Here is a 25676-nt window from a genome sequence, read left to right as displayed (position 1 = left end):
GACGTCTTATGCAACACGTTTCAATGTCAATATTCTTCCTTTTTCTTATGCTTATTGTGATGTAATTAACTAATTTGCCACTGTATTCGTCTGGACATGCTCAGAGCATTTGCTAAATGTTATTTATTTTTACCAATTAAATGAACATCTATGGCTCCTTAAAATAAAAAAACAGGTATGGCAAGCAACTCGAGGGGCGAGGTGTACCCACAGGATTTTCATGAGATGTTTAAAGCCCAAAAACTTCATGCACACATGGAGAGATGCAACAAAGACAGCTGCAAAATGATTGCAAAAAATATAAATAAATTGTTCATCATCCTTTATTTCTTTTGTATTAACATATAAATAGTAGTCAGCCACCCCCCACTACAGACATATATATGGTACAACACATTGTTATATGCTAACAATTAAGAGAAAATATGGTTTAGGCTTGCTAAGCTGCGGTGCATTCGAAGATCACTCTTTAGGTCTTTTACTCATCGTCTTGCGCTTGTTAACGTCCAGGTATTTCTTCCTTAACCGGATAGCATTAGGGGTAACCTGAATAGCAAAGACACGTGATTCTGATGGATTCATCTCAGTTTACCATTTTGCAAAGAGCTATAGCAAATAGCATGAATATGATATCGGTTTAGAATATAGACTGCAAGTGTTGGAAATCATCATGTGAGGGGCAAAGGTGAGGATCAAATTAAACTATCAGCAGTAAGCTCCAATTTCCAAATTGTTCAGCATTGGGAGGCTCAGAAAAACAAAAACAAAGACACCGAATAGTCGCATTAACAAAGACAATAGAATGAGAGATGTTAAATGTACTTACCTCAATGAGCTCATCGGAGGCAACATAGCCTATGGCTTCTTCCAGATTAATCTGCAACAAAAAATGCATAGGAATTAAACAAAATCAGTTGAACTGAATGTTTCTTGGTAAGGTGTCACGCCCCGGGGCCAAGTCCGCGCAGACGACTGCATAAACAACTACTTCGTATTTGTCTCCATTTTGCGAAAAATGTTAATCCAATTTGTTACAAGAGTACACTGTAAGCTATTAAAAATCCTTTTAAACCTCCAATTTTTATTCATGTGTAATATGGTATCACAATCATCCCTCTTTTAGGACGAGGTTGAATCTTAAGTTCATTTCTTACCTTGTTTCTCGGAGTCCCACGTAAAAAAAAGAGAAGACGTTAGCAAAGGAATTGGATCCTCTGTACTTACAAGGCGTGGAGGAGTTAGCTTAACATTCTCATCCTTGCTAGCAGCACGAATATTTGTTAGCTCCTTGGATCGAACTGGATTAACCTGTTGAGTAAAAAATTTAAGTTAACCACCTAGGTAAAGAAAATTTCATAGTAACAGCAAAATATGTTTTGCTTACATCAAGATCTGTATCTCGTGAATGTTCACCAATAATCATCCCATCATAAGTCTGCAACCATGAGAAATATAGGTCAAAATTTAACTGGATGTAGAGAATGATGAAAATGTTGAAATTTCATCTATAATTTGCTTTCCACATTTAAAACTAGAAATGTAATCATTACAACCTCCATCCCGGGCTTGACGAAAAGCATTCCACGAGCTTCCAAACCCATCAAAGCATGAGCAGTGATAGTTCCATATCCCATAGAGACCTGCCAAATAAGAAATGGATACGGATTCCATCATTTTTTGAAGCCTTCACCGGTCTGACTTTATGGAAATGAGTATGATCGTCTCAGATTTCAGAAATTACCACCATTGTGATTAGAAAAGAAGCACTTTTGCTGTGAAAATAAAATTAAGAAAGTGCTTGATAACGCGAAATAGACGGCCAGACTAAATGAGTTGCTTGGCTGACTATACTGTAGAGATGCCGCATTTAAGAACTTGATGGAAAATACACCATGACCTCTATAGATTAATAGGTTTAGGACAATCTAAATTTTATTAAATAAAACAGGCATGAATTAATTGGTAAATATCAATCAAGTATGTACACTAAGAACTCATGTGTATTCTACTATTAAATCAATTAAATATTACCTAATCCACCTAAAATGTCATAACATTATGGGTTAATTACATCCACCTCCCAAGAGATTTGTCAAAATAACAAAAAAAAAAAACCCAACTATATATAAATGTTACATGTACTTCCCTTTAGGTCTGCGAAAAATAACAAATAAATATGATAACTTCTAACAATACATACACCCCTCAAAGATTGGTATTTTTCTTACATTTAACACCCTTAAAATGTAAGATAAATGCAAACCTAAGGGTGTAAAATGTAAGATAATACAAAGTTGATGGAAATGTTTGCAATTTTAGAAATTATTGGATTTATTTGTTACTTTTCCCATACCTCAAGTGGATAAATATAAGATTTAAATATAGCTAGATTTTTTTTTATAACTATGACAAACCTCGAGAGATGAAGATGCAATTATCCCTAAATTTTTAAAAAAAGAACCGACCAAAACAATAAATAGATAAAAAAAATTATATTATTGGATATTTTTTCATAAATAAAAGAATAAATAAAGATCTAAATATACAGGACAATAAATCAATTTAAAGTTTTAATATAATTAAAAAGCATGTATTAAATCTAAAAATCAAGAAGTACATATTCCAAATTATTAAGATATATTTTCCAACTGATATTCAAAATATATCAATTACCTATTTATTTATGTATTTGATTGATTTAGTTCATAATAATTAAATAATATTAATTTAAAATAAACAATATTTATTGATTTAATTATATATATTCGACAAATTACACTGAAAATAATTCCTATAAAAACAAATTCAAATTTTATAATATTTTCTAAATAAAATGGCTTTCCATCTAAAAAGCATTCAGCCAGGACCGAAGACATGCGTTAAGTAAAATGTGAGATTAATAATGAGCAAATAACAATAAGTTAATACTTTAATAAAATATGACAGCAATAATTTTCATAACTTATTAAGTTATTACGTGAATGGTAGAGTTATATAGGTTCTTTTTAAAAAAATATCACCTCATCCGTTTATCGAAATTATTAATATTACCTTTTAGCCCTATGTTGGGACCGAAAAAAGTTAATATCTAATATAAGTAAGTAATTTATTGAGTATTAATTTATCAAGGGGATGTAGTATAGACAGAATTGCTTTTAAAAAAACATAAACAGCAATAAGGGCAGTATCTCGATACATCAATGAAAGGTGGTGTGTTAACAAACCAGTACTCCTTTTCTGACATTTCCAAGAGGACCCCGGTGTTTCTCATAAACTGCATTAATATAATATTGGTCAAAAAGGAAACTCGTAAAAAAATGTGATAATTCAAATATCTGGCACGGACAGTAATCAAACACGATCTACCAATAGATCGAGGCAAGTATTGTTAAAGAAGCTAAAAACTAAGCCTTAACAAGTTAAAATTTGCATCAACTGAAGATATTCCACATATCCATATGTAACCAGATCCTAGATACTAACAGATTCCAATCATGTAGCAATCTTACAACATTCAATCAACGCCACATCCAAAGTAAGAACAAGCACAAGAACAGATTTGGACATGTGAACTGGCTGAGGTTCTCTTTTCTGTTCTCCCAACATGATATAGGAAAGTCATCCTGTATAGGCTACATTACATCAATCTCCCTCATCAAAACTAGTAAACCCCATCGCTGACAATCATACTTACATGTACCTATTTTGTGATTTCAAAATGGCTGCACCAACGTCTAGAATAACTATTTTGCATATCATTACTACTCCCGTATAAAAAAAGTAAGTAGTGAATAAGAAAATTACATTTATACCCCTCAATTACTATTCCTTCTTTTTCTTTTTCCGTTCTTTATCTTCTGTCAAAATCTAACCCACCCCCTGCCCAAAACCCTAACCTGTCCTCTAATCCCAGTTTTATACAAACTTCAAGAAAAGTTAGAAGATGTGATTTATAAGCAAATCTTATTTCTACCCCAGTTCAAGACTCCTTTTCAAGAACAATTTTTCTTTCCACTTGAAGCTCTTTCTTTTTGTAGTGCAGGTCATCTAAGAACTTCATAGACACCCCCCAAAAAAAAACAACGTAAACTGATATAAGGAAAAAATAGAGTTGATATAACTGGAGCGTGAAATTTACAAAACATTAAATGGTGGCTCATTGGGCAGTCCAACACAAAATGATGGGCTAGGCTTTGATATCATGATAAGATTGAGATTTGAGTCTAACTCAATCACAAAACTTAGCTCAACGGGGGAGGATTGTTCAAGTCCATATATAAAACTTTCAAAGACTTAATCCAACTGACGTAGAACATTTTACACATGTCAAGTTTAAATATGCGAAACTTCCAGCCAAAAAGTCCTTTAATTCAAAGGAAAAGGGAAAATACCAAAATAGAGGAGTACACATAAGATAAACCATCATCACCCTGAAAGAAATCCAAATCACAGAATGAAAAGTCTTAAAGACAGGAAGGCATACTCAGAAATGCACGGTGCATGAATCCAGTGCCTCTTGTATCACTGTTGAAAACACTTCTATACCCAACCAACCCCCTGTAGTTAACCAGACAAGAAGAAAGCAAATATTCAAAAGAGCGAAAATTCTATCCAGTCTTTTAAAATCATGGACAGAAAAATGCAGGAATATAAAAGAAATCGCAGGCAGAAGAACATCTGAGAGATTGCAAACTTAAAAAAAAAACCTAGAACTCAAAAGATGAAAGAGGAAAGTAAAACAAAGAAAGAACGAAATGAATTTAAAAATAAAACCAACAAGTGTTTGAAAAACAAACAAATATCATAACAGAGTTATAAAGTAGTGCATGCCTTGAAGGACAAGTCAGACAAATTCTAGTCCTACCAACATGGCCACGGACTGGACCCATGTCAGTAATCTCTCCTCGCCGATGAGAAAGAGCTTCCATAACTAAACCTACATGCTCTTCGTTTACCTGGCAATAAAAAGTGGTTCACAAGTCGGTTATTAAGCGATGAAAGACAAGGAAGCCTATGAATCAAGAATCACATAGCTATAACCTCAATGGTCACTTCTTCAATCGGCTCCAGCTTTTGTCCTTTTTCCATCTTATACCTAATTAGAAATAGAAATTATCAAAAGATGAAAATATCACTTGAACAAGCTTTTTGTTTGAAAAAATATATGATTATTCATTTATACTTCAAAATCACACATTCAAGGCTAATTAGCCTTCAATGGCATTTTCTAATAGACACTGAACCATATAATATTTGGTTGATTTGATCGATGTTGGGAATATATTACATATAGCCACTTCATTAGAAAGGCACATCTGGTAGCTTGATATTTAGAAATTTTTTCATGGTTGGCCCTATATGCCGAGATAGGTGACATTTTAATCATTTACATGTGAAATTATCAATTTTAGTCCCATAAATATTTTGTATCAATCATAGTTATCAAAAGCGCAAGGCGCGTTAAAGTGCTCAGATGTCCTGGGTTTAAATCACAAAGCGAAGCACACACTTTATGGAAGTAAAGCCCTGTGAATAAAATATTCTAAGGAGATAAAAAAAATCAATTTATTTTAAAAACTATGAAACATGAGAAATCAAATATTAAATCATCTAGTCATTTTCATCTTCCAAGTATCAAATATTAAAATGTGGGGGCAAAAGACAGAGGAGACATGTGACATAGAAAACATTTTCCATGCACTATTTTTTAATAAATAGAGGAAAAATAATACTTTTAGTGTGCGATTTCTATTCTGTCAGAATTGTTTTAAAAAAAACATTTTTCCTAGGAAGCGCAAAAAAGCGCTCGCCTTATGGAAGCCGTGCATTTTGAGCGCACTGCTTTTGACAATTATGGATCAATCAGTTTTAATCTTTGTCAACAAAGTGTTGTAGTTTTCCAGCTAAATATTTTCAAGTTAAGATTCAACAAGAATAATTAATATTTGATCATTTGAATGGAAATGTTAAACTGCAATTGATAACAAATACACTCAAAATTTCTGATAAACGAAAATAATAAATTAAACAATGAATTATATAACCTTTAAATTTAGAAAAAAATAAGTTTAAGCCTATGATTATGACCTGATGATCAATTTCAGGCATAAATTAAAAGATATAAATCAATAAATTTTGGAGGGAACATTAAAAGATTTTGGCTAGAAGAATGAGAATCAATTATTGCGTTATAATACGTGGCTAATTTGATAAGCATAAGTAAAAGACTAAAACTGTCACACCCTTGAACCATAGAACATAAATGACAGTTCACCAATTTTTTGATAGAAGAGTTAGTGAGGATTTATTGAACTGAAAACCCGCATACCAACTTGCTTTACAATAAAAAAATTACAAAATAAAAACAGGTAAAATGATCAAGGTGTTCCTTAAAGAATTTACTTTACCAGAGCAAAAAGTGCACGGTTGAAACTCCACAAGAAAACATTTTAATTGAACAAATTGATAAGCATATTATTTAGCCAGATGACACACATATCAAACTCTGGCTATAAGCATCAATTATATCCATTTTAGTCGCACGTCGCAGCTATAGGAAAACACCCCCCCCCCCCCCCCCCCCCCACCCCTTAACACTTCATAAAAACATAACTAAACTTCTTAACGCATTGCTTTGCAAGAGAAAATCATTCCAATAGATTGAAGTGGAGAAATTTAGATGTTTCTTGAGAAGCATCATAAAGGGTTCCCAACCCCCAAGTACCTCCCTAAATTGGTTTTAATAAAAGTTTGCATATAAAGCAGCAGCTATATAATTATAAATATAAATCAATCAATGAGATAACTGTTAAATGACGAGAAGAAAAAGCATGAAATAAAAGTTGAAGACAAGAAACTCACATGACTTTCGGGGGTGAGACAGAGAGCTCAAATTTTTCACGTCTCATGTTCTCGATTAGAATACCTGTTTAAATAGTTAATAGAAATACAAACTTAGGGGACGAAATGATATGCAAAGAGAAATAATTGCAACTGGCAACATCCAGAGTCATGCGTTTGAAAATATTGTTGTATGCGATAAGAGCAAATAATTCATTTAGAAATATCTCAACAAAAGAACTCACCCAATTGCAGCTCTCCCCTGCCCTGAACTTCATGTGAATCCGACATACCAGGAAGAACATTTATTGCGAGATTTCTTTCAGCTTCAGCCTTTAGCCGATCACCAATTTGCCTTCCAGTCAGCTTTTTACAAGAGGATAATTGCATATTCAGCACATTTATTGCCAAATGAATCCCAGGATCGGGGTGAAAAGAAACCGTGTCAGCTTGTCAAACCCATTTGAATAATATTTGATTTGTGTACAAAATTATCAAACTCAAACCGAACTATAATATGTTAGGATCAATTTCAAGCCAGATTCGAGCCAATTTTTTTTTGTTCAATAGCTCGTGAGCTGGTCGCAAACTTTAATTAATCAATGTTTTTATAGTTTTATGGTAAAATACTTTATATCGCAAATGTAAACCAACTCTATGTATATCGCAAATGTAAACCAACTCTATGGGAACTAAGAAATTATCTAATCCTAAATTTCGTCTCTCCAATGCAGCCACCCTATCTGGATTCTTGCTGCTCAATCCCTAGAAAAGCTAGCTAATTTTTCTTTAACTCTGTATATCCATTTTTATCCCCTACATTCAATCGATACCAAAACTTAATGAAAATCTTATTTGCTTTAAAATATCATGACGAACAAGTTCCATGCTTTCAGAAACTAAATCCAATATTTCCAAAATCCACGGAGTGCAGTAAAGCCTTAAGCACTACCGGATCCCACAGATCTAAAAATCACCATATGGTAGCGGAACATGGAAATTTGCAGATCTTGGAAAAGAAATCTAAGTTTCTTTTTTGCAAATTTCACTATTTTGTCCTTTTCCTATCACTTACTTTGTTCCACCACAAATAGGAAATCTTCTAGGCGCACTATAGGAAGTTCAAACTCTAATTTAGCTTGAGTCTGCTAGAAAATGGTTCAAAACATGAAACTTAAGCTAATATTCTGCTAAATTTGTTCATTTGCATGCCTACAAAGGACTAAAAGCAGACAAGTAACATATTATACAGAAATAAAGACTTCGATATTCTTTTTATGTGGATAAACTCTCCAGTATAAAAAAGTCCATTAGGGCAGCATAAAAAGCGAGTTGAGAAGGAAGAAGTAGAAAAGAATGTTTTGTCCCAAATCACGTGTCTCACAATTGAACGAGTAGTAGAAAATAGTGTGAAATATTTTTTCCCACATCAGTATCTTGTAAAGCCAAATATCACATGAAACTGTCAAGTAAGACATGTAACAAAAGATACAAGACAACAAAAAATATGGCACTTACATAAGCACCCTCTCGACCAGCCAACGGTGAATCATTCACGCCAAAAGTCATGGAAATGGTTGGAGGATCAAGCTCAACATTAGGCAAAGCAGTCATGACCTACCAGAAACCTAAGAACGTCAATTTAAAATTTATGTAAAAATGTTGACAGTCTAGTATTCACTAGTTGCAGCACGACGACCTCTTATCCTCACAGGTACATTTTTATCACAATAAATGAATATATTTTCTTAAAAAGGGGTAAATAGGAAAGTGGCTAAGCCAAAAAAGAAATGTGAAAAATTAATGCTCAACAATTCAAAACAAACAATTGGGAAGGGTCTATGTACCTCAACATTTGCAATTGTATGCCCTATAGCCGGACTAGCTAACCCGGCCATAGACACTATATCACCAGCACCAGCTCTATCAATAGAAATAATGTTGGTGCCCTTCTTTTTCATCAGTTTCACAACCTGAAAAATATCAAACAAATCTTGACGCGCATAACCATTGACAATAATTAAGTTCGTCATTAATAAATTATTAGTTCTCAATTAATAACCATTTTTTTCCTCCAAAATAACATTTTTAATAATGGTAATTCCCAAATACCAAGCAACAATATCAATACTAACAAGAACTCATACATAAATCCATCAATCCTTCATTTTGATACCTTATATGCATATATTACATACAAATAGATCATTTAATATTAAGAACTGTGTGAAAGTTAGGAACTGGACATTCTTCCACTGTGCTACTATTTTCTCTTGTTCATATTGGCTTCCTTGTCCAAGGGTTACTTTTGTCAACTAAAAAAGTTATTTTGACTACTTGAAACGCTGATTGGCCATGTTTTAAGGTTCACTCAACTCCTAGCCTGATAAAATGTTTTTTAACTCAGAAGTAAGCATCATGACCATTGCTTGAGGTGAATCAAGCTAGAATATTTTTACAAGGCCCAATATAAATTTGTTTCAATGACAAGCAGCAGATTACAAACTGTGACTGTCAAAGTACTGGAAATTTTGATGTTTTCATTATGTCTAATTTTTTATAACTTAATTTGAATTTTTAGTCTTGAATTTTTATTGTGTTAAATTAAGATTATGTTTTAGAATCAATTTTTTATGGTATAGGTCAAATATAGTAAATATTGTTATTGCTATATTTTGTTAATACATATTAAACACTACTACATTTTCTTAATAATAAATTATTTCTAGAAAATTTATTTCCGCCCCCTTAATAAAAATGTCTAGCTCCTCCCTGGTGATTGTGTTGGTTATCTTTTTTTTTTATAAGAAACAATATTTTATTAATAATAACTTGAGACAAGGTACATCAGTGGACTAGTGATCCACTGTCATCAAGAAGTACATGATATGAAATTATCTCAATGATACACATATTCCCAATCTCTCATCAAATCCAAAATCGAAACATTCTTAAAATCTTGATGAGTTCCAATCCACATTGCAATGTTGATCTTTATTTTTTCCCAGGAATTTTTCCAAAGTTTCTTCTTTGTCTTCAAAAATTTTTCGATTTCTTTCCAACCACACCGCCCAGCATACGCAATGCACCACCGATTGCCAAAATATTCTTCCCCTGTTACCAGTAAGCTGCCCCAGATCCATATAGAATAAATCCCATGTTGACTTAGGAACGACCCAAACCAATCGAAGCTCTTGCAAAGCTCTAGCGCACAATTTGTTTATGAACGAACAATGGATGAACATATGATCTTGGGTCTCTGTTTCATTTCTGCACAGCACACACCAGTTTGGGCACAAGGCAATTGAAGGCCATCTTTTTTGAATCATCTCCGAGGTTGGTAGCTTACCCAGAGTTGCTGTCCAAGAAAATATCTGGATTTTTTTTGAGATGGGAACCTTCCAAATAACATCAAAAAGGGGATTTACTGGAAAGCGAGTATCTGGAAAAAAAGAATCATAGAAGGATCTGACAGAGAAACTACCCGAAGAATCCCCACGCCACTCTAGATAATCAACCACCCCTTCAACTAACCTAAAAGAATCTAAAACCCCTAATAACTCAGATAATTGAGAAATCTCCTCCTCTCTCGCAGCTCTTCTAAAATGGAAATCCCATGAATGGGTCGACGTAACATTATCAAACTGGACGAAATGAACTATTGGTAGATTGTGAAAAGTTGATAGCTGAAACAAGGCTGGAAAAATATCTTTAAAAGAAGAATTCCCCACCCAAATATCCTCCCAAAATCTGACCTTGTTACCACCTCTCACCCTAACTGACACTCTCAGCTTAAAAGTCGCGTATAATCGGGAAATAAACTTCCAAGGGCATCTGAACGCTTCGTTTCTTGCCAACCCCGCATCCCATCCATTTTCTTGCACCCCATACTTACTGACAATAATTCTTTTCCACAATGTTCCTCCTTCCTCAAAAAATCTCCACCACCACTTTCCCAGCAATGCCTTGTTTCGCAATATAATATTCCCAATACCCAGGCCCCCTTTTTCTTTCGGTTTACATACTTGGTTCCACGCGACCAAGTGGCTATGAACATCTCCGTCCGCTCCATCCCATAAAATATTTCTCGAAATCTTTTCCATTGAATCTGCTATCCCTTTAGGAACCCTGAATAAAGACATGTAATAGATCGGCATAGAATTCAACACCGACGAAATCAGTGTTAATCTTCGAGCTTTTGACAAGAAAGCTTTCTTCCAACTTGCCAATTTTTTCGACATCATAGCCGCAACGGGAGCCCAAAAAGATGCTTGTAACGGATTGCCACCCAAAGGCACGCCCAAGTACTTAATAGGCCACATCTCCTTACCACATCCCACTTGTTGTGCTAACATTTCAACTTCACCTTGATCACGGTGAATACCCAACAAATCACTTTTTTCCCAATTGATTTTTAATCCAGACATATCACAAAACGCTCTCACCACTTGCACCAGGAACCTAATGTGATCTTCATTCTGCACAAAGAATAGTGTGTCATCAGCAAATTGAATGTGAGAAATCTCTATCTTGTTTCTACCCACCTCGATCCCCCTAATGAGATTCCTTTCCTTAGCTTTATTAATCAATCTCCCCAACACATCTACTACCAAATTGAACGAGAAATGAGACAATGGGTCTCCTTGTCTAAGACCTTTAAACGCCTTGAATTTACCTCTCGGTCTCCCATTAATCATGACGGAGAAAGAAACATTCGATACACAACCTTTAATCCAAGATCTCCATCTTCTTCCAAACCCCTTATTCATCAGAACAAAATCCAGAAAATCCCAACTAACATTGTCATAAGCCTTTTCGAAATCCACCTTCAAAAGCCATCCCCTCTTTTTCTTTCTTCTCCCCTCTTCGATCAATTCATTCGCTATGAGGCCACAATTTAGGATTTGTCTTCCTTCAACGAAAGCATTCTGAGATTCAGTTATGGTATGTGCTATCACTGTCTTAATTCTCGCTGTTAGGACTTTCGCTATGATCTTATACCAACTTGTTGTCAGGCTTATCGGTCTAAAGTCCTTCACTTTATTCGAATCATCTTTCTTTCGTATCAAACAAATATATGTTTCATTAGTCGCACCATTTATTATCCCACTTTGAAAGAACTCATCAAAAACCTTCATTAGATCTCTTCTGACTATATCCCAACAATTTTGAAAAAAAGCCAAAGTAAATCCATCTGCCCCCGGACTCTTCCCTCCATCACATTGAAAGACAGCTTTCTTAACCTCCTCTTCCGTGAATTGCTTTTCTAACTCTCGTCTTAAATCATGTCAACAGCTCACAGATAAGTTCAATAGATCTATCTTTTCCAATACACTTTCCAACCACCTAACCAAGGGGAGAGGTTTTGACAGGCATTGTATTAATACTTGCCTCATATTAGATTGCAGGAAAAGTGTGAAGAAACTCGTTTAAAAATGCAATTGATTTCTAACAACTTAAGCTAATCACTTCTGCAGATTGAGCACAAATACAAAATGACTGCTAGAGAGTTAAAGTTGAACTTGCAATATATTTAAAGGTTCAGGGTGGTAGACAAAATAGTATAGGAGACTGCCACAAGCATGAAAACCAGAAGGTAGTTGCTTTGTGGGACAAGATATTTTTGTGCGGGAGCCATGATTCGAACTGGGGGAGAAAATACTGAGTGCACAGGGACCATTTCCCAAACCAATAGAAGCCACTTCTAAACATAGCCGATTTAGTCGGTTAAGCCATGATGAGGTTATTTCAATCTGAAGGATCCCACATTGAATTGTGGCCTAGATATGAATTACTTTTTAAGAATGCAATTGAATATCTAGCAAATCAAGTTAACTATGATTGCAAATTAAGGATGAATAAGCAAAAACTGCTAGTGGAGCTAATAATTTAAAGTCACATTTGTGAGAGCCGGTGAGCATGGAATGTGACAAAGACATTCCTAAAACTTCAAAACATAATTTTACAGAATCCGGGTGAATATTTATTATAAAGGGTAACCACATGGATGAAGTAGTTATACTACCTTCTCATCCTGGCAAGGCCTGATATTCACAAAGAAGTACATAGTTTAGCGCACATATCAGGAATCTCCCAACCTGGTGTAGCTATACAGCTTCGAAAATAAATAGAAAACAATTTGACTGGGCAGAGTAGGATTGCTATTCAGTAAGACAATTATTAATGGGTGGAGACACAATTAGACTCTAGCAGATTATGTCATTGTAGATCTCTGTAAGAGTGTTTTTCACCTTTCTTCATGCACATCACATTCTATGACAAACAAGGAGCGTGGTTCACTTTAACAACCTCAGAATAAGGAGCAGAGCCGATGAGCTTTTGATCCATGACCACCAGATTCAGAAGCGTTTACCCAGAGAACTTGTGTTTTCAATATAATTACAAACTTCTTGACAATTGTGATGTCTAAAAGAGATTGGTCCTAGTTTAGGGAATCCATGTATGAAAATCTCCCTTAGCTCATGACCGAGTTCCAAATAAAGTAGCACGAGGAACTTTCCAAAGAAAAGGTAACTCCAATAGCACTCTCTCTAATTTAAATTCCTTTTTTTTCCTTTTTCATCTCCAAATATGCGCATATGTGTAGCACAAAGCTAAGTAAAGTAAAATTAGGATTGCTCTTACAAGAAGTGAGTAGAATGACATGGACCACTGGCTTATAAATAACTTTGTATCCAGTCTCACATAAAACTTTAACAAGATTCTACAAGATCCATGAAATCAGGCATATCAACAAGATAGTACAATAGGTAGATAGGTAAAGTTAGGAGCAAAGTACAAGGCTACAAACCTTCCCTTCTTCAATTTTGGCAATTCCAGAATCTGTTTTATGAAGTCCGTGCACTTTATCACCAACATGGAGAATCCCGGAGGAGATACGACCCGTCAAAATTCGTCCAACATAATTATCTCTTTCCATCATTGACACCTGAAAGGAACTATTAACCATCTTCTTTAATGTTTCTCAGTAAAAGTGTAAATCCACCATAGAATCCAATTTGCATATTCTGAAACAATAAGTTAACTAAGGCAAAGGAAAGTTTTAAAATAAAGTAAGCAAACGCTAGGTAGATACCCAGAACAAAAGCGAAGTTGAGAGAATAATATTTCTAATATATATCTTTGAATGAGGCCAACACCTCTATTTATATAAGAGCGAACGATAATCTCTAGCCTTGACTACAGTAAAAAGAAAAAGGAAAAATAAATCTCCTACACAATCGAGAAGACTAATTACAACATAATTCTAGGAAGTCAATAATATACATTCCTAATTTATTACCTTTAAATATTTCCCTTATTTTCCAACACCCCCTTCACGCGGGAGAATATATATCTTTTAATCCCAGCTTGGAGACAAATCCTTGAAATGTTGTGCCATCAAGTCCCTTGGTAAGTATGTCGGCAAGTTGGTCCTTGGTCGAGATATAAAGGGTGCAAATCAATCTATTATCCGGCTTCTCCTTTATGAAGTGTTTGTCTACCTCAATATGTTTTGTTCTATCGTGTTGAACAGTTTGATCGCAGACTTGTCATATAATAATCTCACCGGCTCTTCCCACATGATCTTCAGGTCCTCTAAAATTATTTTAATCCATAGAAGCTTGCATATTCCCAAAGCCATTGCTCTAAATTCTAGCTCAACACTCGATCTAGCAACTACGTTATACTTCTTACTTCTCTATGTCACGAGATTTCCTCCAAGGAAAGTACAATAGCCAGAGGTTGATCTTCTATCAATAGGTAAGCCTACATAATCAGCATTGGTATAAACTTCGAGTGTCAGTCCCCCATTTTTCCTAAATTAGATACCCTTACCAGGATTCTCTTTTAGATATTGTAGTATCATCTTAACTACTTGCAGATGAACCTCTTTGGGATTTTGCATAAATTGGCTCACTACACTATGCATAAATTGGCTTGCTACACTAACAGCAAATGCAATATCTGGCGAGTATGAGCCACATATATGAGCTTCTCTTTGTCCACAACTAGATCTTCATTTCCCTCACCAAGTTTGTGATTTGGGTCAATCGACGTAGATGCTGGTTTACATGACTTTCTTGTTTCTCTCAAGAGATTGCTGACGTACTTTTGTTGTGAAATGAGAATTCCTTCACTGAAATGCACTACTTCGATTCCCAAGAAATATTTGAGCATACCAAGCTTTTTATCTCAAACTCCTTGGTTATACAAGGCTTCTTTTTTACTTCTCGTCATTACCTATGACAATTATATTATCAACATACACCAAGAGAACTATCACTCACCCTGAATCTGAATGTCTGATAAAGAGAGTGTGATCACCTTGACTCTATTTATATCCTAAGGCTATCATCACTTTGGAAAATCTTCCAAACCAAGCTCTAGGAAATTGTTTGAGACCATATATTGCCTTATTTAACCTGCAAACCTTGTTATTCTTTGAATTCCCTTTGAATCTCAGAGGAAGTTCCATATAAATCTCGTATTTCAAGTCTCCATGAAGAAACACATTTTTCACATCAAACTATTCTAAGTACCTATTGAAGTTGGCCGACAGTGATATCAAAATTCTAACCGTGTTCATTTTTGCCACGGGAGCAAATGTCTCCTAATAGTCAATTCCCATTTGCCACAACCCTAGCCTTATATTTTTCCAACGAGCCATCTGATTTGTAATTCACAACAAACACCCATTTGCATCCAACCACTTTCTTCCCTGATGGCAGTTCTATTATTTCCCATGTGTTGTTCTTCTCAAGAGCCTGCATTTCTTCTCTCATATCAGTTTTCCATTTCTCATCATATAATGCCTCAAAAATAGTATTAGGAATATGAATTGTATTTAGTTTTACTGGGAAGTTCTTGTGTGATGGTGAGAAATTTTTGAATGACGCAAAATTTGTCATAGAATATACTAGAGGCTTGGTACAATCCCTTGTGACTTTTCTAACAGCAACTGGCAAATGATCACCAGTTGCTAATTGATGAGAATCGGAATCAATATTTGAAACTGCACTCACCTCATTCCAGGAATAGGACGTGACTCTTGAGCTTGCACACGAGCTGGAAGTCGGTCTAAACGTCTGGCGTAAACTTGGTCAAACCTAAATGAGTCACTAAGGGCTTTATCCTCTGTAGTGGGTGAGATATTTGACACAGCGCTTGGCTGTGATGGACTCAATTGGAGAAGACAATACAGGTTCATGAGATTGGGATGGACATGATATTGCAGAGGGTATATATCTTCCATAGAGGACAGTGTCTCCCCTTGAAGATAAGAATTAGAGAAATAAGGTAGCTGCTCTTCAAACGTGACATCGGCGGAAATAAACATCTTTCTTGTCGGAGGATGGTAACATTTGTATCAACTGAGTCGAAGAATATCACATAAAGATGCACTTAATAGCTCTCGGATCTAATTTCCCCCCGTCATGACTGTGAATATGAACAAATGCAGTGCATCCAAAATTCTAGGAGTGAGATTATTTGTTGTCTAGATAGAAATATAGAATTTAGAAAGAGTCTATTGGTGTTTTAAACGCCAAAACCCTTGAAGGTAATCGGATTGATCGAACATGTGGCTGTAAGAACGGCTTCACCCCAATAGTTCTTTGGAACATTTTGATGGAAAAGAAAAGGTCAGGTGGTTGATTGAAATAATCTCTCGCATTATCAGACCTGAACCTTTTTATTTTCACTTCAAACTGATTTTGGATCATGTCATGAAATTTTGGGAGTACACTGCTAACATCAGATATAGATTTGAGAAGAAAGATCCAAGAGAATCTAGTGCAATCGTCGATAAATGAAACAAACCACCATGAGCCACACATTTGAGACCATGGAAGATCCCCAAATATCACTATGAATTAAGTAAAATGGAATAGAATATTTTTTATTTTGAATTGGGAATGGTACACGTTTATGTTTTGTTAGCTCACAAATCTCACAATGAAAATGCTCATTCCTCAATCCATTAAACAGAGCAGGAAACCTAATTTTTAGGATCCCAAATGATAGATGTCCTAGTCTAAAATGATAAAGCTTGTGGCAATAATATACATTCCTAATTTATTGGATATTATTGACTTCATAGAATTATGCATATTTGCAAAGCTTGTGGCAGGAACTAGACCACTACATGTGCATTGAAACCAAGACTAATTTTTATTGACTTCATAGAATTATGTATATTTGCAAAGCTTGTGGCAGGATCTAGACCACTACAGGTGCATTGAAACCAAGACTAATTGGATGTCCTAGACCTGCGCTGCACTGTATCAAACCTAATTTATTGGATGTCCTAGAATTATGTAAATCGATGGATGCCACAAGACTAATTACCACTAGTTACAACATAATTCTATGAAGTCAATAATATACATTCCTAATTCATTACATTTAAAATACTTCCATTATTTTCCAATAAGAAACACAAGAGTATCATAACTTGTTAGAAATCTTGAATCTGAAGCCAGCAAGCTTTTCTTTGTCAAGGATTTATCAACATCAAAAACAAATCAATAATGATGCAACAAATTAATTCCAGAGAGTGCATCTTTCAGAAGGAAAGATGCTAATAGAGACCCTAACTAACCAGCATCTGAAAGGGTGCATCAAGGCTAGCACTTGGAGGAGGAACGTGTCTTATGATTGCATCAAGCAAGTCAGACATATTCTTGGCATCATCAGTAGGACATTTTGTATAGGTGGATGAAGCCCATCCTTCTTTTGCAGATGCATACAGAACAGGAAACTCTAATTGCTCCTCTGAGGAAATCGTACCAAGCAAATGAAAAATACTGGTTGCACAATCATTGTTAAAAAATGGCAATCAAAATCAAGAAAATTACTAAAAATTTAACAATATGAGAATCACCTGTAGCACCAAGATTGGCAAAAAGGTCAAACACCAAACTTTCGACTTCATTGCACCTCTCTTCGGTCACTATAATGTGTGAAAGCAATTTTAAAAATTTTTCAAAATTTTAAAATATAAGAAATCATGTTTTATTCATGAAGAAGATGGATTCTCTAATTATTAACAATTTAGATATTCCTATATATTTTCAATACCCCAGTGAACATATGTATGTGTCTTAAATCTTGATCATCTCAACTAATTCCAAATATTTTTTTTAGCATTGACATGCTTGAAGAGAATGCAAACACCATGAGAGGTTTTATCAACCCACAAGACAGAATACATTGTACCTGAGGGCCGATCTACTTTATTTAGAAGAAGTAGAGGACGTAGACCATATTTTAAAGCCTTTGCAAGAACAAACTTAGTCTGTGCAAGGGGGCCTTCACCAGCATCAACAACTAAAACTGCTCCCTCAACCATGCCCACAACCCGCTCAACCTATGACATAATAGATAATGAATGATAAAAGGTTAACTTATAGCAAAGGGAAAGATGAGACAAGGCATCACTTCAAGCTCCAAGTATTATTTCTAAGGGATGACTGACAAGTCGATAAAACTGTTATTATTAATTCAGCAAGAGTAATAATGAGCCGATCAAGGTGAACTGATGTGTAACATGTAACTTTTAGAATAATGAAAATCGCACTGTTTAGTTCATTAAGGAACAGAAACAGAAACAGTTACCAGGCAAAAACTGGAAGAAAATTTAGATTTGGTGTTATATGGGTCAGAATTCCAGAAGGTTGCAATGGTGATATTAGTTCTGATAATGGCTGTGAATAACTGATTTACTGAATGAGGGAACATTGCAATACTGAAAGGATTAAAAATTATCAAAGGGAAGTAATTATTTTAATTAATCCTATCCAGCTTAAAATTTACACTCTATTTATGAAACTATTTTTTTCACGCCTTCACCAAGAGTTGTATCATGAAACATTTTTCCATGGTAGTTGGACTGCTTCTCATTTTTATATGAGGTTTAGGCCCATTTTATAAATATTTGATACAAATCACTCGGCAAAGACAAAGGGAAGCTGAATATGATACATATAGATAATTTATTTGCCAATATTTTGAAATTGAAAATTTAACCAGCTAATTATCAGCGCCAAACCCACATATGCTTGCTATATATCAAAGTGACTATTTGAATCACAACGTCGTGGGATTGTATATTGCCCATTACTGACAGCTGCAGCAAAATTGAAAAATAAATTTTAGTCAACATCTCTCATTTTCCTCATTCCTAAGCAAAAGGAAAAACCGAACAACAAATTTATAAGTAAAAATTCAGAGAAATGAAGCAGTAGCCAAGTAGCTGAAGCAGTGATACTTTGAACCAATTATCATCATTAAAACAAACACTATGTTACATAATTTCTAAGCTCTTCGAAGATGTCATTGTGTTTAAAGTGTGGTGTGAAGGAGTCTTAATAGCATACTTCACCACCAAAATCTGCATGTCCAGGTGTGTCAACCATATTCAGTTCATTCTCTTTCCACGAAATAGATGTAACCTGCATATGATTATGATGATAAACATAGTAAATGAAAAGCTATCAAGAATCCAACACTATAACAAGAATCCAACACTAAAAAATATAGAAGAATAAGGTTAAAGGAAGCCACATATTTCCCATATCATAAAGTGGAAATGTAATCTTCAACTGGTGAATGTCATGTTACTTAAAGGTATATTCCGCAAGAAATATTCATAATCTACAATTGGAAGTCCCGGTTAATTCGCACTTCAGAAAACCAATTTCTATTGCAATAAAAAACATATACAGGATGGTAGAAACAATAATTTGTACTTTTTCACCAAGTAATAGTAGACTATGCATGAATTTAGATCATTATGCAGATGGCTCAGAAAAAGATACCTTGCACAAGCTTTCATCAATCTACTACCAACCATATGGCAGCAGCCGTAAGCCCGGCCTTTTTTTCATCACAGCCCACAGCTGATGGAATCTCAACATATGGATTCAACAATGTAATTCAACAGTAAAAAATACCGCATATTAAAATGAAACTTCAGAAGATGATATGCACTAATGAACTTCAGTACCCTGCGGTGAAGGATAATAAGAAGTAATAATGGAAGAAAAACTAGGATAAGGATATTACACCTAACTCGTGCCAACAATACCACTTAAATAAAACACTTAAACCCTGAAAACTCCAAATCACTCCTCAATAACAAGAACATGCACAAAGTAAAACCTTAACAAGGTAAAAATTACATTCGAAATGAAATTCAAGTAATATTAAAAAAAACATCAAGTACAATAAAAACTAATTCCTTTACATAATCACAATCACAAAACATGAAATCAGGAAAGTACTAAAGCACCTTCGACGCAATGGTGATTCCACGCTCTCGTTCGAGGGTGATCGAATCCATGGCCCGTTCATGGGGGACATCGGCGCCACATTGACGTAGGAGCCGGTCCATGAGTGTGGTCTTCCCGTGGTCAACATGCGCTATAACGGCTACATTTCGCAGCCGAGAAGGGTCCAAATCACCGGTTCCAGCGGCCTCATGCGATGATGAGGCGACAGAGGCGGAGGTGGCGGCGGCGACCTGTGAGAAGGGCCGAGTGAAGCCCAAAGCCCGTGAAAACCCGTGGCGCTGGAAGTAATTGGAGCAGAATTTCCTGCTGGTAGATGAGAATAGAGAGCGGAACAATGGACCGACCATAACGGATTACGGAATGGCTCCCAGCTGAAGAGCTCGAGGTAGGAGGAGACCCGGTACTCTTGTGATATAGCAGTGGGGTTTAGGGTTCACGTGGATTTTGATTTTTATTTTTTTTGGAAAAAAAAAATTAAAAAAAAACGTGGATTTTGATTTTTATTTTTTTTGGAAAAAAAAATTAAAAAAAAAAACTGTTTTTTTTTTTTTACGTTTTAGGGCTTACGTGGATTTCCAGTTTTATTCACATTTCTTTTGGGTTGAAGAGTTCGAGGAACTCACTCTTGATCTTTCATTCGATTTTTATTTTTCATCATTAAAATAATATGTAGAGATTTTAATATTCGACCATATCATTGAAAATCAATTTTTTTTTAAGAATAATATAAGACGAAACCAAAAAAATCATATTCCTAAAAATTCAAAATTAGGTAAAAATAATAATTAATTCTCTACATCTTTTATCACGAGTTATATTTTTTTTATTAATTAGGTTTCTTGTAAGACTGTTTCATTTATCTATCTATACATGTGAAACGAGTCGACCCAACTCAAATAATAGTTTTGACATAAAAAATAATATATTTTCATTAATTGGTCCGTGAGACGGTCTTATAAGAGTTTTTGTAATATTTTTTAATTTTTTTCCTAAACCATTACAAACTATAAATAAAATATATTTGTATCTATTACTATTATTAAAAATCTGGATAACAAAGATAAATTTGGTGTTTGATCATTGTTTTTTTTTTTTTTTTTTATCGTTTCGAATTGAAGTGTGACTCCTCATTAGTGGCAGAGCCACGTGCATGTATATCCCGGGTGGACCAATTTTTTTTAAAAAAATTATATGTAAATTTTGTATAATTTTGGAATAATATGATATTAGCTCGGGTAGATCAATTTAAAATATTAAAATATTATAGAGTTTAAATTCTAACCCGAACATAACCATATTTCTGGTTCCGCCACTGCTCTTCATTAATTTTTACAATTAAGATATTACTCATATTTGAACATAAACCAAATTAATTACAAAAAAGAACATACAAGCGTGCGAGAGTAACTAGCATGAATAACAAGCGGATGACAATATATGCTAACATCTCTCAACATTGAACTAAGTGGACAACATTCCGGGGATATCGAATAATTAATTGTCAAAACTTATTAAAAAAATATTAAATCCTTAAGGGTGTGTTGGTTGATATGATTAAATAAGGATAGATGAATAATCACGTACTTATCTAATGTTTGGTTAAAATTTTAAGATATATTAATAATCATTTTGATCCGGTTTAAGACCTAATTTTATGATTAATTATTTGATTATTAATCTAACCAATTAAGTGAGATAATTTATCAACACATCACAAATTACATTTTTATCATCTTATCTCTTATAAAAATAAATATTTATTAAATTCTAATTTATTGTGTTTAATGATTACCGTAATATTTTCAAATATATTTCTAATAAATATATTTAAATTAATTTTAATAAACATAAATTATAATTATAAATATTTAATTATCTATTTAATTATTTTAAAAATATTTATAATTATTAAAAAAATAATAATATTATAATATCACTGAACTTTATTTAACATTAAAATTAATATTCAAAATATTACTACTATTTCAATTATTAATTATAAATATTTAATTATTTATCAAATTATTTTAAGAATATTTATAATTATTTTAAGAAAAAACAATAATATTGTAATTATTACTAAAACTTTATTTAACATTAACATTCAAAATATTATTGTTATTTTATTTATTAAAATAAATGCATATTTAAAATTTATTTCTAATAAATATATTTAAATTAATTTTAATAAATGTACATTATAATTATAAATATTTAATTATCTATTCAATTAGTTTTAAGAATATATATTTAATTAGTATTTGAGGCATTTTGGTCATTACAATAAAATTTACAAAATTAATCCATCATTTTTAAATCATACCAAACATCATGTTATTTATCACACCATACTATTAATCCATATATCTCATTTTTTAATTACTCTAATTATTAATCATTTACTTATCCTATCACACGTACCAAACGGAGCATAAGAGTATTAAATAATTAATGGTATATATCTAATTTATTGATTTTTTTCATCAACGTATCCTTTACAAAGTTGAAAGTACAACGTTGTATATAAACGAGAAGATAAAGGCATAAAGCTAAGCAAATTTAGAAGAACTAAGAGCTGCCTTCCCATAACGTGCTTTCCATGGATTTGGAATCCATTGGATTATATTTGCCTGTAATTAAATATATAAAAACAATATCATAATCATAAACTTTAATTTATTTACTATTAAAAAAAACATTGATTATTATAAATCGTATACCTGTAATGAAGTACTGCTGGTTGAAAGCATTCGGCAGATATTGCTGAGGAAGAATCAAAGAAGAGTCATTCTGTTTTTCGGGTCTTATAAATTTGTTCGAATCTTGAATATTATGTGCAGAATCATTATAGCTGAAGGTGTAAAAATCCATCACAGAATTCCCGTTTATGTGAATATTATTCATAGAACTATTATTATCGACGCCGTCGTCGTTGTCGCCGCTTGCAACCTTGTTATTAATATTCCATCCCGTTAGTCCTTGCGTTGGTTTATAAACTAAACTCCCTTGAGTGATGGGGAGTTGGCGAAATTGGTTTTTGTATAGCCTAAGCTCTTCACATACTCTTCGGTAGTCGGCGTAGGGGCCAAGCACAGGGTCTTTTTGCCGGCACAGGGCTTCCCATACGAGTGAATCCACAGCTATCTTCCGATCTTCCTCCTTGAGATTCGTCACGATTTTCGTCACATTACTCACGCCAAATACCTTGTGAACGGCCTGGAATTCAAGGGCTTTAGTCGCTGGGAAAAATGGTGCCAATATACACTTATCAGTGCATTTCTTCCTCTGATGCTTGCACGATGAGCATGCAGATGTTGTGTTTGTAGATCTTTGCATGATTATCACTATTCACTACATAAAATTGATCCCTAAAAAAATAAAATTTTAATAAGTATATGTGAGAAAGATTAATGATGTAATAAGGAATCTAATTAATAAAAAAAATGCAACACATTTAAATACTTGTTAATTTGGAAAGAATGAAAAGAGTGCCAATATAGATAAGACATAACAAGTAGAAGATTGGTAGTGGTCCAGAGATTGTTTAATAGAGAGCATGAAAAGATAGTCAATTCATTAAAGCTCAACTTCTTTTTCTTAGTTGTAGGTAACTCACATGAATAGCAACCAATTGAAGTTCAACAGGTCAATTGTGAGACGGTCTCACGAATCTTTATCTGTGAGACGGATCAAACCTATCGATATTCACAATAAAAAGTAATATTTTTTCATGGATGACCCACATAAGAGATCCGTCTCACAAAATACGACCCGTGAGAACGTTTCACACAAGTTTTTGCCCATGAAGTTTAAATTATGAGTTGTGGCCTGGATTTATTAAAATTTTGTTGAATCTATATGAATACCGATGTATTTGGATTTAAGAAAAAAGCATTTTAAACTTTTATATATATATACTGGATAATTACATTTTTCTTATGTAAATTACAGTTTTTTCACGTTGGTCATGTTAACAATGAATTTACATTTTTGGTCATGCAACTTATATGTTTTTTTTTTAATTTTTGGTTATGTTAAAGTGAAATTACATTTGTAGACTCTTGCATTTTTTTTTCATTTTTGGACATGCTAACAATGAATTTGCATTTTTATTCATGTAACTTACATTTCTTTCATTTTTTTTTTTGCAGACATGGGTGTTGATATTGATTTTTGGAAGAAAAGTTACATTGTGTCGTGATTTTTTATTATTTAGAATAAAATGCGACGGAATATTGTTAAAAAAATGACCAAAAATGAAAAAAAATGCATCAAAGTTACAAGTCTATAATTGCAAATGTACCGTTAACAAAACAAAAAAAAAACTGAAACAAATATACAAGTTACAGAACTAAAAATGAAATTCATCCTAATAGTGACAAAAATGAAAAAAAAAAAACATACAAAATTACAAGAAAAAAAATTTAAATCATTGTTAACAAAAACAAAAGTGGAAAAATCACAAGTTACAAGATAAAAAAATATAATTTTTCCACGTATATGAGATTCATTTATTTGGATTTGTTTTAGATATTGAAAATTTCTTACACGTTTTAAAATTTCTTTTAGAAAAATCAAAGCACGTGATTTAAATATAATTTTGAGCTTTGTATCTATTATTCCAATGTCTTTTCAATCCTCGTATAACCAACCATATATCAATTATTGATGAGCTACATTAGAAAATGAATCGTGACATTTGAATTGTTCTATAATTTAGAATATCATTAATTATAATTTTTGGTAAAATATACAATAATAATTTTTTCTTAACGAGAAACCAAACATCAACAACTGAAAAAAGGAAGTATAGACTATAAAGCAGCTTCTAAGGTAATGAAAAATAATTAATTTCAAGTTCTAATTAATACGTATTTTAATATAAAAAGACACTGATTTCACTTATATATAAAATTTAATATAGGACCAAATATATACCACGAAAAAAATATAAGACCTTATAGTCAATTATAATTTATTGAAAGCAGAAAGGACTGCATTTAAAAATTTATTAGTTATATAGGTCCCAAATTTGTTTATCGTAACATGCCTATCGAAAATTAATATTGTTAAACGTGATTAGATTAAACATTAATTAATTTGTTCGATAATATTGTCTATTATGAAACGTGTACATGCGATTCTTTTGATAGAATTATTTTTACAAAACGTACAATACAAATTTTTTGAATTTATAAATGCTATTAGGTTATATCTAAATTGATTTGTTTTCCACTAATACTTAGGAATAAGTGCTAAAAAAAGTTAAGTCACGACGTATTATGTTAATGAGTAGGTTTTTTGTGAGACGATATCACGAATCTTTATCTGTGAGACGCGTCAACTCTACCGATATTCACAATAAAAAGTAATACTTTAGCATAAAAAATAATATTTTTTATGGATGACCTAAATAAGATATATGTCTCGTAAAATACAACCTGTGAGAGTGTCTGACATACGTTTTTGCCTATGTTAAATATATAATATGATATTTAGGGATGACAATGGGTCGGGGCGGGGGCGGGTTTGCCTTTCCCA

General features: G+C 33.3%; 2 protein-coding genes and 1 non-coding gene across 4 annotated transcripts; all 3 read right to left on the bottom strand.

Annotated features, from left to right (window-relative positions):
- Window positions 1-301: 301 nt before the first annotated feature.
- LOC142535898 (uncharacterized) lies at window positions 302-20565 on the bottom strand. 2 transcript variants are annotated; one of them, XM_075641862.1, is made up of 19 exons: window positions 20135-20565; window positions 19221-19295; window positions 18061-18211; window positions 17726-17794; window positions 17444-17616; window positions 13652-13789; window positions 8688-8813; window positions 8359-8457; window positions 7086-7206; window positions 6862-6925; window positions 5041-5095; window positions 4831-4955; window positions 4484-4557; window positions 3225-3274; window positions 1554-1640; window positions 1385-1435; window positions 1225-1308; window positions 827-877; window positions 302-546 (listed from the first exon to the last, which is right to left on the bottom strand). In XM_075641862.1, the coding sequence occupies exons 1-19, from the start codon at window positions 20480-20482 to the stop codon at window positions 463-465; spliced, it is 2025 nt and encodes a 674-aa protein (XP_075497977.1). In that variant the 5' UTR covers window positions 20483-20565; the 3' UTR covers window positions 302-462. The 2 variants fall into 2 exon arrangements, with proteins under 2 accessions (XP_075497977.1, XP_075497978.1); XM_075641863.1 differs by lacking the exon at window positions 20135-20565 and adding an exon at window positions 19662-20072.
- Window positions 19643-19738, bottom strand: LOC142538182 (small nucleolar RNA snoR113). The gene has a single exon (XR_012818719.1). It is a non-coding gene; the product is annotated as a small nucleolar RNA snoR113 (small nucleolar RNA).
- Window positions 20566-22703: 2138 nt separating the features above from the next.
- On the bottom strand, window positions 22704-23471 carry LOC142538024 (LOB domain-containing protein 2). The gene is made up of 2 exons (XM_075643468.1): window positions 22856-23471; window positions 22704-22765 (listed from the first exon to the last, which is right to left on the bottom strand). Exons 1-2 carry the CDS (start codon window positions 23469-23471, stop codon window positions 22704-22706), a joined length of 678 nt encoding a protein of 225 aa, XP_075499583.1.
- Between the last annotated feature and the right edge of the window lie 2205 nt (window positions 23472-25676).

This window comes from Primulina tabacum, chromosome 2, assembly GCF_025594145.1.
Source record: "Primulina tabacum isolate GXHZ01 chromosome 2, ASM2559414v2, whole genome shotgun sequence".
Taxonomy (NCBI): Eukaryota; Viridiplantae; Streptophyta; class Magnoliopsida; order Lamiales; family Gesneriaceae; genus Primulina; species Primulina tabacum.
This window is presented reverse-complemented; position numbering and strand designations above follow the sequence as displayed.

Bases quoted from the DNA above. Each gene is read 5' to 3' on its own strand.
- LOC142535898 (XM_075641862.1), bottom strand. From the start codon at position 20,482: ATGGTCGGTCCATTGTTCCGCTCTCTATTCTCATCTACCAGCAGGAAA. The intron at 18,212-19,220 runs GTATGCTATTAA...ATTATGTCATAG, and splicing joins ATGCAGATTTTGGTGGTGAA to GTTGAGCGGGTTGTGGGCAT. The intron at 4,558-4,830 runs GCATGCACTACT...GGTTAACTACAG, and splicing joins TGTCTGACTTGTCCTTCAAG to GGGGTTGGTTGGGTATAGAA.
- LOC142538024 (XM_075643468.1), bottom strand. From the start codon at position 23,471: ATGCAAAGATCTACAAACACAACATCTGCATGCTCATCGTGCAAGCAT. The intron at 22,766-22,855 runs GTATACGATTTA...ATTTAATTACAG, and splicing joins CCAGCAGTACTTCATTACAG to GCAAATATAATCCAATGGAT.